The sequence below is a fragment of the Pinus tabuliformis genome, chromosome 5_2 (assembly GCF_031772625.1).
Source record: "Pinus tabuliformis cultivar Carrire ecotype Pingquan chromosome 5_2, CPIR1, whole genome shotgun sequence".
In the NCBI taxonomy this organism is placed as follows: domain Eukaryota; kingdom Viridiplantae; phylum Streptophyta; class Pinopsida; order Pinales; family Pinaceae; genus Pinus; species Pinus tabuliformis.
This window is the reverse complement of record NC_142306.1, coordinates 386,724,883-386,739,684: the sequence shown is the minus strand read 5'-3', so window position 1 is coordinate 386,739,684 and position 14,802 is coordinate 386,724,883. Positions and strand designations below refer to the sequence as shown.

The 14,802-nt window shown below is 35.3% G+C and overlaps 1 protein-coding gene across 1 annotated transcript; it reads right to left on the bottom strand.

Moving 5' to 3' along the window:
* Window positions 1-8,004: 8,004 nt before the first annotated feature.
* LOC149159124 (WUSCHEL-related homeobox 12-like) lies at window positions 8,005-10,133 on the bottom strand. Its single transcript, XM_089434191.1, has 4 exons — window positions 9,971-10,133; window positions 8,665-9,186; window positions 8,297-8,508; window positions 8,005-8,148 (listed from the first exon to the last, which is right to left on the bottom strand). Exons 1-4 carry the CDS (start codon window positions 10,074-10,076, stop codon window positions 8,005-8,007), a joined length of 984 nt encoding a protein of 327 aa, XP_089290317.1. The 5' UTR covers window positions 10,077-10,133.
* Between the last annotated feature and the right edge of the window lie 4,669 nt (window positions 10,134-14,802).

Here is a 14,802-nt window from a genome sequence, read left to right as displayed (position 1 = left end):
CCTACCTATGGTTTTGTGCATGATTTTCGCACATGGTATTGGACGCGATGTTTTTTCGGTCCATGGTATTGGATGCTTCGGAATGTATAAATATGTATTGTAACATTGAAAGGAACATAATGAAAAATCAAGCTGGTAGTCCCGGTTTTTGGATCCAGGGAAAAATCTCTGTGCATATGTGTTTTATGGGTTATGCTCTCGCATTGTTTATTTTCTTTGTTTAAGAATTCGTATGCAGGTAATTTCTGTACAGGGTTAAAACCTACATTTGGTATCAGAGCTGTTTTTGCTTCAAGGGGACGCCTTTGTTGCTGAGGGGTTTCACTCGGGCCTGTGGTAGACCCTGTTCAGTGGGAGATCTGCGAGATCGATTCTGGTGGTGAAAGAAGATGGCAAGCAGTGGAAAGATCGAGATTGAGAAGTTCAATGGTCAGAATTTTGAGTTGTTGAAACTCAAGATGGAGGATCTGTTGGTGGATAAAGATCAGTGGATCGCGGTAGATCCGGGTACTAAACCATCGGGAGTGACCGATGAAGAATGGAAGAAGTTGGATCGGAAGGCAAAGAGCACAATACGATTGTGTGTCTCAGATTCAGTATTGTTGAATGTATCAGGGGAAGCTACGGCGAAGGCTTTGTGGGTCAAGTTAGGGACTTTGTACCAATCTAAGTCTCTGGTGAATAAATTGTTCCTGCGGAAAAAGTTGTATAACCTGAGGATGAAAGATGGAGACTCAGTGACAGAGCATCTGAATGCGTTTAATATTGTGGTAAGTCAGTTATTATCTGTTGATATTAAAATTTCAGATGAAGATAAGTGCATCAGTCTATTGTGTTCTCTACCAGATTCGTGGGATAGTCTGGTTATTGCAATAGGTAGCAATGCAACTGCTTTGCAGTTTGATGAAATAGTCTCAGCCTTGCTGACGGAGGAGATGAGATGAAAGAATATGGACAACCAGAATGGTGATGCCTTGTCTGTACGAGGATGGTCCCAGAACAGAAACAAAAATAAGTCATCGAGTGGGAGATCTAAATCTAGAGGGAGATCTAAATCTCCAAGAAAACCTACAAAGGTGGTGTGCTGGAAATGCGGAAAGGAAGGACACTTCAGAAGGGATTGTAAATCTAAAGCTCCTCATAAAGGAGCTTTGGACACTTCAGAAGGGATTGTAAATCTAAAGCTCCTGATAAAGGAAAGGGATCTGATGATGCTCCTTCTGCAGAGGTGAAAACCACCTCAGATGAAGGTGGGGATGTGTACTTGGCTTCTTCAAGTACACATGTAGATCATGAGGCATGGTTGATTGACTCAGGTGCATCCTTTCACATCACTCCCCATAGAGAGTGGTTCTACGAGTATGAGAAATACGATGGTGGTGATGTCTTCTTAGGAGATGATAGGAAGGCTAGAATCATTGGTCGGGGAAAAGTAAAGTTGAAGTTGCAAGGTGGAAGGGTTAGAACACTTCCGGGTGTTCTACATATTCCTGCATTGGCTAGAAATCTGATTTCTGTAAGCAAGTTGGATGATGCAGGTGTAAAGACGGTGTTCGAGAAAGATACCTGTAAGATGGTTCGAGGAGCACTGATATTGATGCGGGGAGTTCGGATTGGAACTCTGTACAAACTGCAAGGTAGCACTGTTGTTGATGGGTGCAATAGTTCTATGGTTCCTAAAAATGGAGTAGAAAATCTAGTGGTCTCTGGAGAAAAGACCATGTTGTGGCATCAAAGGCTTGGACATATTGGAGAGAAGGGCCTTCGAATACTTCATGGTAAAGGTATGGTAGAAGGTATGAATGATAGCTCTCTGGATTTTGATTTCTGTGAAAATTGTGTGTATGGGAAGCAGAATCGAGTGAGTTTCCCCTCTGGTGGTAAGAGGACGAAACAGATATTAGAGCTTGTGCACAGTGATGTGTTTGGACCTGTGAAGGTTCCATCACTGGGTAAGTCTGTGTACTATGTATCATTCATAGATGACTTCTCAAGGAATACATGGATATATTTCCTTAAGAAGAAATCTGAAGTCTTTGACAGGTTTAAAGAATTTAAGGCTCTGGTGGAAAATCAGACAGAGAAGAAGATAAAGGTGCTGAGGACAGATAATGGTGGAGAATTTTGCAGCAAGGAATTTGAAGAATTATGTAAGAAGTGTGGTATAGCACGGCAGAAGACTACTCCATATACACCTCAGCAAAATGGAGTCGCAGAAAGAATGAACAAGACGTTGATGGAAAGGGCAAGAAGCATGCTCAGTGGTGCCGGGTTAGGACAGGAATTCTGGGCAGAGGCGGTGGATACTGCACGTTACCTGATCAACATATCACCCTCATCAGCGTTGGAGGATAAGACTCCACAAGAAGTATGGACTGGTAAGAAACCCTCTCTTTCACATCTGAGGGTATTTGGATGTGATGCATATGTACATGTTCCAAAGGAGAAACGAACCAAGTTGGATAGTAAATCTGAAAAGTGCATCTTTATTGGGTATAAGGATGGTTTAAAGGGTTATAGGCTTTGGAACCCAGTCACACGGAAGGTTGTGTACAGCCGAGATGTGGTGTTCAGAGAGGTAAAAGATGTTATTCAACATGAAGTCCAACCAAAGGTACCTGAGAAGATAGAGTTTGAGCCAAAGGAGGAAGAATCAGACTCTGCAGCAGAGGAGGAATCAGAAGATGAAGAGCCACAAACTCCGACTATGAGAAGATCAGGCCGAGAAAGAAAGCAGCCAGAAAGGTATAGTCCATCTGCTTTCAGTTCAAATTTTGCTTTGTCTGTTACTGATGATGATCCCAGAACTGTGAAGGAAGCAGTGGATTCAGAGGATGGAAAACTCTGGAAAGAGGCCATGGTTGATGAAATGGCATCTTTGCACAAAAATGAGGCTTGGGATCTAGTAGAGTTGCCGGCTGGAAGGAAACCCATTGGCAGCAAATGGGTGTTCAAGAAGAAGACTAATGCAGAAGGAAAGGTGGAGAAATACAAAGCTCGGTTGGTAGCAAAAGGTTATTCCCAAGTGCCGGGGATTGATTTTGGTGATATTTTTTCTCCTGTTGCCAAGGTAGCTTCTATTAGATTACTTTTATCTGTTGCTGCTGCTTTTGATTTTGAGGTAGAACAGATGGATGTGAAGACAACATTTCTTCACGGGGATTTGGAAGAGGAAATCTACATGAAGCAACCTGAAGGCTTTGTGGTGAAGGGTAAGAAATAACTGGTATGCAAGTTAAAGAAGTCTCTGTATGGGTTAAAACAGTCACCAAGGATGTGGTATCAGAAATTTGATACATTTTATACGGGGACTTGGCTTCACCAGAAGCAAAGCAGATCATTGTGTGTATTTTAAATTAATTGGTGACCGTGTTATTTATCTGGTCTTGTATGTGGATGATATGTTGCTGGTTGGAAATGACAAAGAAATTATCCAGGATTTGAAGACCCAATTGTCCTCCAAATTTGACATGAAAGATCTTGGTGCTGCAAACTATATTTTGGGCATGGAAATTAAAAGAGATCGAGCAAAGAGGAAGCTCTGGTTAAACCAGAGGAAGTATGTCGAGACAATACTGCAGAGGTTTAATATGCAGGATAGTAAACCGGTGAAGGTTCCTATTCCTGTAGGTGTGAGGTTATCTGCTGAACAGTGTCCCAAGACACAAGAAGAGGAAGAGGACATGTCCCGTGTTCCATATGCAAGTGCAGTCGGTAGCCTGATGTATGCAATGGTCTGTACTAGACCAGACATTGCACATGCAGTGGGAGTATTGAGCAGGTTTATGTCAAAACCTGGGAAGGAGCACTGGACAGCAGTGAAGCGGGTTTTCAGGTATTTGCGTGGCACTAGTGATTATGGTTTGTGCTACCAAGGAAGACCAGGATTGGACAGAGTGTTGGATATTCATGGTTTTGTTGATGCAGACTGGGCTGGAGATCTGGATCAGAGAAGATCTACAAGTGGGTATGTGTTTAACCTATTTGGAGGTGCAGTCAGTTGGATGAGTAAGAAACAATCTGTAGTGGCACTATCAACTACAGAGGCAGAATACATGGCAGCCACTCATGCAAGCAAGGAAGCAGTTTGGTTGCAGAGATTGTGTTCAAGTATGGGGTTAGTACAGGGAGCTATAAGAATAGACTGTGACAGCCAAAGTGAAATTGTCTTGGCAAAGAACCCTGCTTATCATTCAAAGACAAAGCACATTGATGTTCAGTATCACTTTGTGAGGGATATGATAGAAGACAAAAAGGGGTTGCTGGTAAAGGTGGACACTTTGAAGAATACTGCAGATGCATTGACAAAATATGTGAGCTCTGAGAAGTTCTCTTGGTGTAGAGAAACAATGGGTGTTTCAGGGTTGGAAAAATGACTAAGCTCTCTTGTGGCCCCCTGTGGAAAGAAAACAACAAGTGGGAGATTGTTGGATTGTGTTATATTCTTTCCATGACTAACCGACGTAGTTTAACGGGGGGTTAGAGGGGAGTGGTAGCCCCCCTTCGTTGTGCCGATTACGCAGCGGGGGGGTCACAAGGGGGGCGGGTAGCCCCCCTCTATGGGGTCCGGGGCAGCGCCCCGGGAAAATTTTTTTTGGACCCTATATTAGGTTGGGAAAACCTACCTATGGTTTTGTGCATGATTTTCACACATGGTATTAGACGCGATGGTTTTTCGGTCCATGGTATTGGATGCTTCGGCATGTATAAATATGTATTGTAACATTGAAAGGAACATAATGAAAAATCAAGCTGGTAGTCCCGGTTTTGGGATCCAGGGAAAAATCTCTGTGCATATGTGTTTTATGGGTTATGCTCTCGCATTGTTTATTTTCTTTGTTTAAGAATTCGTATGCAGGTAATTTCTGTACAGGGTTAAAACCTACAGTCATCATCCTTCTTCTTTATGCTAACAATATTGTTCTTTTGGCAAGGTGCCCATCTAATCTTCATAAGCAACTCAGGCTTCTTAAGGATTTCTGCTCTACCATGGGAATGACTGTTAACACTGACAAAAGAAAAGTTATGATTATCAAATCCAAGAAGGACACTTACGCTAATTTTATGTATGACAATAATAACTTGGAGGAAGTGTATTCTTACAAGTACCTAGGAACTGATATTCATCATAAGCTCAACTAGAACCATAGCATTGAGAAAAGGATTAATGGGGGGTGGAAAGCTTATTTTGGTCTTGAAAATAATTGTAAAATAGCAAACCTCTTAATGTGGGATAAAAAGAAGTTCCTCTTTGAAACTTTAGCCACTCCTGTTATCTTATATGGCTGTGAGATTTGGGTTGTAGCATCTCCAGAGAATCATGGAGAAAGATTGAGCAAATCCTGAAGTGTTTTATAACTTATAACCTGAAAATTAAAAGTAATGCACCCTATCCTATTCTCCTTATAGAAGAAGGTCTTTCCCCTATTGAGAGTCTAGCTATGCTTAGGTTTCTATTGTACAGGCACAAACTCAATAACATAGACGATCATAGACTTCCTAAGCTAGCTTTAAATTCCAACCAAAACCACCTAAGGCTCAATCAAGGGTGGCATAAAGACGCAAGGGCCTGGTTAAACTATTGGGAGGTCAACAAAAATGATGAATTGCAAAACATAAATAACATTAAAGATATTGTTACTTCTAAGTTCAAAGAAAAAATGTGGTGTGAGAAAGATTTAGCGGCTAAAAGAAAATTAAGTTATTATAAGAAGGTCAACAACCCCACGCTAGAAGATCAAAAGTATCTCTCTATTTTAACTAGCTCAAAGAAGAAAATTAATATAGCAAAGATTAGAACAAATTCTTATGAGCTCCATAGTGAAACAGGTCGTTGGGAAGTTCCTAAAACGCCATGGATGGAAAGGATCTGCCATGTATGTGAGAATAGGAACATCGAGGATGAAAACCACTTCCTCTTAGAGTGCCCCGCGTACAACCACATTAAATCTCAGTTTCACAATATTTGTTACAATACTGACCTTCCTAGCCTTTTACAATGTCAAAATTATAGTGAGCTCGGGAGGTTTCTCTCCAAGCTTTTTGAGCATAGGAATAAAATCTTAAATCAAGATAAATAATTTGTTTCTTTAGATCCGATACACCATTGTTTGGTCTTAGTAGATGTTAACCACCACCACCACCATCATCATCATAAATATAGTTTATCAATAAGTTATATGTTATATTTAAAGATTATTTTATTAAATTAGATATATTTTTATCTAAGTATAAAATTAAAATAAAAAATTAAAATCATAATAGGATTCAAATTAAAACTATATGTTTTTTTTCTAGTTAAGACTACCCTAAGTACCCACGGCGGATTTGAACTGGTTACCTATCGCAAGGAGTTCCTTATCAGCGCACCCATTCACCATCAATCCAAAGCCCCATGGGCAAATTAAAACTATATGTTAGATATAATAAAGAATAAATATTAATATACATGGATAACTATATATTAATCTTTATTAATATATTAAAAATTAATAAACGTTGATGATGAAGAATGTTCACTAAGATCAATATAGTTTATCAAACAATATATACAAAATATAGTATTATATTGATTTCTATACATATAAATATATGTCTATTAGACTATTATAATGGCAACTAACTTTATTAAAATTAATCCACCTCTTTACTAATGATTTACATAAATGTGCTTTATCAATAAATCACATTCAATGGTTGTTTTCTTAAGTTAATGAGAGAGTTTTTGAATTAAATATGAAACAACAACCATATACAAAACTAGAATGATATAAATATTAATAGACATTCATAACTATAACTATAAATAAGAATAACTAAGACACTAATGTATAAACATAGTTTAGATATTAGTAAACATTGATATAGTTGACCATAGTAATCTATAGTTAAATATTGACAAACTTGGTCAACCATGTTCACCCATAATCAACCATATATTCACCATAGTGAGCCATGGTTAAACAAGCTCAACCATGGTTATCCATGATCAACCATAGTGAGTCATGGGAAACATGGTCAACCATGCCAAACCATGCTCAACATGGTCAACATGGACTACTATAGTCACCTATGGTCAAACTAGGGTCAACCATTATCTACATGGTCAAACATTATCAAGCATGATCAAACATTATCAACCATGGTCAAACAAGTTCAATCATAGTCCACTATAGTTAAACAAGAAAACTCATGGTCAACTATAACTTCACCACATTTAATTATAGTCAACCAAGGTCAGCCATGTGCAAAATGGTCAAACCATGGTCAACTATTGTGAATATGGCCAACTATAGCCAACCATAAGCAAATCATCATCAACCATTTTCTTCCACATTGAACATGATGAACCATGGTCAACCGTGGTCAACCACAATCAACCATATGCAACATGGTCAGCCATAATCAATTATAATCTGTTATAAACAACTCTAGTTTAAAATAGATTGCCATGGTCACCCATAATTAACTATTTATTAACTATAATCTATCACTATCAACCATAACTTTACTATATTTAAAAATAGTAAACCAAAATCAACTATAATCTAACGCAAACATATTAATAACACAAACATATAAAATTTCATTTTCTTTCTTTCATAATCAAATTATCACCCTTAATTAAAATAACACAACCACTTTATTCATATGATTTAGTTAATAATAATATAATATAATATTCTATATTATCCCTTACTGATTTTACTTCAAAGTTCAAAAAAGTTTCCAAGGAATTTAAAGCATGTGGAAGGTGGATACTTTAAACTTATGCGACTGAAGTGTTTCCTCTGGTTGTAACCATTCATAGAAACTGATCGTTCAAGTGCATAGAAACTAGCACGTGAACCACCCAGTTTTGGGCCCCGTGATCCTCTGGAATTCCATAGAAACAAAAGTGATTTAAACTACTTCAGTACAGTGCAACAGGCCTTTTCTTTTGTACTATGGAATATAAAATATCAAGTTATAAATAAATAAAATATAGCCTCGATATATCAAATCTCAAGTTTGGAAGGTAATGGTAACATAGAATTTTGCTGCCAAAGCAACCGTGTTCAACAAGAAGTTGAATTTTGCTGCAAAAACAGTAGTGTTCAACAAGAAGCTGAACAAAGGAAGCAGCAGATCCACCAGTGATAAAATAGCCTTCATAGCTGCAAAAATAGAATAAAAACGTACCCATAAGGCCACTCAGATCAGAGCAATAAACTTCTATATTTATTTAATTTTTTGAGACTTAATTATACTAAGACTGATTCCATATAAATGAACATAAGGAATATGTATATCATACCAAGAAGTATTTAGCTCCATGCTCCAGGCCTTTCAAGGTGAATCCCCATTCATTCACTAGCACCGACTCGCCGGAGGAATGGAGTAAAAGTGCAGCATCTCCGAAGAAAGCCTTGAAGTTCAGGGGCTCCTTGGGGACTTCCATTCGAATGTCATTGATGAATACAGTTATTGATCGGTTACCGTTAGTCATGGAGTCCTCCTGCACACCTCCTGCAGACCGAGCTTAATATTAGACATGGACATGAAAACAATGTAGTCACGACGAAGCACAAATATATGCATTTGAATAAGGGTATATTATACGTTGGCAGCTTGAAATTAAGACATGGTAACAACACTATTCCACTAGCATCAATGCCTATGTACCTTCATTCAAAATTCCGCTGCTTCCTGTTGTTACCGCCCCTCCAAATGCTTGCATGTTACTGCATTGAGTACTGCTCATTTCTTGGTTCACGTGCGTCTGGTAATGGTTCCCGGGCAATGAAGATACTGGCACAGTAGAAGATGAGGGGGGTTGATTTCCAACCGTTATATGTTTAGACTTAACTGATGTTGACGTTGATGTTGTTGATGTTGATGCAGTTGAAGATGTGGTCTTTGCAATCTTGGGGCAAGGTTCAGACATTTGCGCATCTTGGACATGTCGCTTTCGCTTTACTCTGGACTTTTTATTCTGGAACCAATAGAATACATTTACATCACCAGCTTGCCCGAATTCTTCCAGCCGAGCTCTGATCCTTTTTATTTCTTCTCTGGGAGGGTTCACCATGCCAGAATTGAATGTATCTTCCAGGATCTGGATCTGCTCTGGTTTTGGATGCCATCTTGACTTTGTTTTGGACATGCTCGTTTCCTTCTCCTGCAAACAATTACTTGACAACGCACCTGCTGCATGGAAGAAATATTTATGAAAACTAATGTCAAATCTCTATCAAAACTAATGGTATATGACTGTCTGAAATTCTATCAAAACTTAATCTTCACTGTACTGGTGAATTTTAATTAACATGGCCGGAAAAAATTGGCCTTTTATTTTGTAAAAAAAGTTAGAGTAAGATTATTGTTACCCGTTTTTAGCCCAAAATATACCCTTAAAAATGAATAAAACTTTAAAGCAACAAAACCATATTCATATACTCAAAAAAAAATTAGAATAATATTTATCAAAATATTATAATTTAACGAATGACTAACTGCTATTTGCTATTGCAATATCTATAGATACCGAACCATTACAACAACATTGATCAGACTATTATATCATTCCCCAACCTTAACATTATACTATTACAGTTTGATTAATCAAGCTAGCTGCGATCCCTATGGCACTATCTATATTAATCTGATGACCGAGAAAGTACTATATTTGTTTACGCAAAAGTAAGCATGACAGAGACAGTATTATTTCTTAAATTTTATGAAATAGTAATATATCTTAAATTTTATACTTCGAGGAATGAAATAGTATAGTTCTGAAATAGTATACTTCTGGGAATGAAATAGTATTATATCTTAAATTTTATGTTTCTGTGATGTGATTTGATTTATGATATAAGGTTTAGATTTTTTTTTTAAATCACATAGAGAACAAAAGATAGACGCTTTTCAATCTAGATCTAGATTCATCATTATATTTAGTTTGGACGTGCAAGAGAAAAATATTGGCGACCTTCAGAATATGGTGGCCTCGTCGCTAAAAAATTAGAAGTTTCTGGCAATTGATTAGAGGACTTTGATTTCAGGAACATTCTGGCCCAGTGCTTTCGGGAATTCATATTGTGCGAATGGAGGGACCGCGTCTGATCTGCAGGAGAAATTTTTCCGTAGTTGCCTTTAACCCGCTACTTTGTTGCTGCAACGAGAACAACGAAACTACAATGGGCTCTCCAAGATGTGTGAATAGATCACTATCCCAATTCTCAATTTATAAAGCACCTAGAAATGCCATGATCAAGAAAATAGTGAAATGGGATGAGTACAACTGAATAGCTGCAAGCTCACGGTGGAATGATTTCATGGTGCAGTTACTTACATAAGGGCATTGAATGGTTGGTTGAACGCCAATGGTTTGTAGGTCAAATGACAATATGGCCGTCTGTGACCTAAGAGTAACAGAACATTGAATGGTTGAGTGCAAATGGTTTGAAAGTCAAATGAAAATATGGTCGCCTCTAACCTAGGACCCAAAGGGCATGAATGGTTGAACACAAATGGTTTGAAAGTCAATTAACAATGTGGCTGTCTATAACCTAGGATCCAGATGGCATTGAATGGTTGAACACAAATTGTTTGAAAGTCAAATAACAATATGGCAGCCTATAACAAGGGTCCAGAATACTCTCTTGCAGAACAGAGGGTGTCTATGGAATATTAGAGACGCCTTTTAACTTGCCATAGTGAATATTTAATGTATAACCATGATATCATTGTCACACTATATACTCATATTTGGGTGCAATCTCATCATCTGTTTTTTCAATTTTCCAAGGCTAGAATTGGTTGGTTAAAAAAATATATGATTATGAATTTTTGTTATTCAACTTTTATTTATTCAGATGTATTTTCACATTTATTTAAAGATAGTGAATATTTTGAAATATTTTTTAGAATATTTAAAGTTTATAAATTGGAAATTAAAAATTTACTATTTTTATTTATTCTTTATTAAATTTAAATAAAATTAACCATCAAAAAACAAAAAAATCAAATAATTAAATTTTATCAAATTTAAAGCAAAATACAAGTTAAAAAATCTAATAATTAAACTATAAAATATTTAGTTACAAAATCTACGGCCAATATACACAAAAATATATATATATATATATATATATATATATATATATAACAAAACATAAAATAATTATAAAACAAAACATAAAATAATTATCATACACTTTAGTATTGGTATCTGGAATACTTTTTAATGTCGTCATCATCTTACACTCTCATTCCATGGTCAAACTACATAGAGTTCAGATGATTGGCATAGTAAAAAGTTTTTTACAACTACTAAATAATTTTTTTGAAGAAAGTATTTTTATTTCGCAACAAAATTGTGATTTTTCTATTGAAGATGTACCATAAATTTTAATATTGATTAAGGTAAATATAAAATTTAAAAAAAATATAAATATAATATTTAAAAATACTCTAGATATAATACTTACAAATGAGGAACTTATTTTATTTTTTATTTATTTTTAGTTACTATCTCATATTTGCGGAAACTAGGCTTCCTTTTGGTTACGATTGATAAAATGAAAGAATATAATCTTTTATTTAAAATTTATAAATCATGCGTTAACTTTTGTGTTGTTTTATTTTGTGTCATATTATAAAGATAATTCTATGAGAAGTTGAAGACAATTTTAGTTATCAAAGTAATATTAATAAAGTAAAGAGAGGTGTAGTTTGTGACAAAGTACATTTCAAGTTAGGTTAGTTGTTTTGTATAAATTTTGTTATTTGATTTTAACTCTAAAGTTATTTATCTATTCTTTCTAATTTTGGGTAGAGCGGGCGTATAAAATGTGTTGTATCATAGTTTATTATAAATGAGTAAAACATAAGTAAAATAATTATAGTAAATAGAGATTGAATTTCGAAAGTTATTTTTTATTTTAAGTTGAAGAGTATATTATATATATAAGAAAATTATAGGTCTGATAGACCAATTTGGTCTCAATGGACGTTAACCACCACCACCACCACCATCTTCATATAATTGAGAAGAGTAAATTAAATAAATATTTTAAAGTAGATTTATTTTAAATATTCCTTTTTACCATGTTAAAAACTAATAAATAAAAATAAAAATCATTAATGCTCAATTAATAAATAAATAAATAATCATTAATGCTAAACTGTATTTATTTTTTTTTAAAGAATTTTTAATGTATTCTAAATAATAATGCGAAGATTTTGGTGGGATGTAATAATGAAACTTTTTTGCCACACTCATTTTAAAGAGGATTTGTTTTGTGTATCTATATGATAATTGAGCATTATGGTGATTCTATACGCTTGTGAATTGTGGGCCACCAATATATTCGAGATGCACTGGAAACAAATTAAGAAAATTCAGAAGCTTTTAATTACAAATAAATTCAAACTTAAAAGTGTAGTTCCTTATGATAGCTTGTTAAGTGAAACAGGGGTTGCTCCTATTGAAGCAATTTCTATGGTGCGAGTCATAAGGTATTTAAATAAATTTGAGGAAATGGAAGAAGCAATTGCTATGGTGCCAGTCATAAGGTATTTGAAAAAATAAACATAAGAGGGAAGACAGCCTAAGGTTGTGTTTAACGACATATTGTGGAAAAGAAAGAAGACTTGGATGTGGATAAATAACAAATGGTTTAGTAAATGGGATATTTGTTTGAGCATGTGTCTCACAATTAGTAAAGAGATGAGGACTTTTGTTATGGATGAATTCCACAAACGTACATGGGAGAAGGAGCTAGGGAGAAAGAAGAAGTACTATATTGAAGAGTTTAATCTCACTCATAATAATCCACAAAAAGCGTACATAGGGGTCAATACTTCTTTGAGATCCAAAGTTCTTAAATGGTTCAAGTAAGGACTCATTCTCATCAAATTCGTTGTGAAAGAGGGCATTGGAAAATGCCAAAAGAAGTGTGGAATGAAAGAGTATGTATTTTTAGCCCCACGGGGGTAGGCGAGTTGGTAATGACAATGCGGTGAAGTTCGTTAGAAAGGCGGGCTCCATACTGAAGGTCACAAGTGCAAATCCCCCGGACTATCCCGGAGTTGTGGAGAGGTGCGGTTGTAGTTCCCAGGGGTTATAGTGGTAGCGGTCAGAATCGACCCTATGTTACGCGATTTGCGAGGCTGCTCCAGTTGTCGATTCCTCTGTAATAAAAAAAAAGAGTGTATTTTTTTCTCTTTTAGAAAAGTGGAAACAAAAAGACATCAGAGAAAGTTATGAAAATATTCTAGAACCTAGCTCTTCGGATAATTTATTCAAGAAGGGGTTTGTTGAAGGAAAAGGGGCGAATACAAGAAACAAATGGAGAAGGAATCTGTCCCATATTCCATTTTAGCCTCGTGGATGTTAAAATAATTTCATTTCATTTCATTTCAATATCTCAAGCATGTCACAATCATGCTTAACCATAGGAGTCATGTTTGTTGTAAATCTCATTAGAAAAAATATATTGGAATAGAGCTTAAGGACTTTATTGAAGGGTGGTAATTCTATCAAAAAAGTGCAAGAGCCATGAAGATAATCTTCTTTATTTATAGTGTTTTAGGAACATGATATTCTTGTATGAGTCATCCATTTTTTATTATGTAGGATGTAGGCTAAGACCTCTATAATTACTAAGGTAAATTCGAACACAAGGTGGAAGGAAATTATGCATCATGAACACCAAATATGTTATTCTTAGTGAGGATATTGATTGTTTTTCTCTCAAACCATGGAAAAAAATGCAACTCATGGTGTACTTAGAGCATAATTCTTATTGGATAGATCTCATGATAACATGAATTATGTTATCTTCTTTATATCTTATATAAGAATCCCACCTAAGTATCAAAATTATTTTTGCAAGCATTAAGGTTGTAAAGGATACATCTCAATACTCTTGGCCTTTCATTAAATAAGAGGGAAAGATATATGAAAACCATTCCCATGTATTTGAAACTTAAAGTATAGTCACACTAATGCCAATGTTTTGAGAAAGAATAAGAAGAAAGTGAAGTGTGTGAGATATAAAGATCTACAAAGTTGGGAGGAGGAGAATGGACATAGTAATCAATTGATGATTGAGAAAATTAAATGAATAGAAGATCACAATTCTTACTATTGTGATTCTAATTTTCGGTTTTGTTATATTGACAAAGTCCATTTTGTGCAGGTTCAAACATAAAATTAATCAAGAACATACAAGTTATCAATAATATTATTAATGTTTTTCATTGCAAACAAAATCATTGACATAGTCTAGTGTGAAACAAAGAAAAAATATGCATTATGTTTACTATGAGCTTGACCAAACCTATACAAGATTAGTGGATTGTTGAGAGATTTATATTCAAGTATTAATTATTTGATTTTGTCCTAAGTAACGATTTTTATAATGTGGATTCTATGAATTAAATACTAAGTGGTTGACACACCAACAAATATTCTAAAATAATAAGAAAATATTAGATAGCAATGTTATAACCATGTTATATTTTTCAGTGTGTTATATGCTTTCAGAGAGAGGGAATATTATACGAATAGAAAAAAATAATGATGATCTGATTCCTTAGGTTTAGTGGATCTCTATTGTTTTCTATGTAAAATTATTATTGCGCCATACATTTGTAGTGAATCTAGCTAATAAATTTGTATTTCCATTACAATATACACACATAACCCATGACTAATTGTTTTATTCTTGAAGAGTGAAGAGTAAAGATAACCAAGGAATGAAATTATAATGACTGTGAGATCCAAACACATTAAATAAGGATATCAAAAGTCAT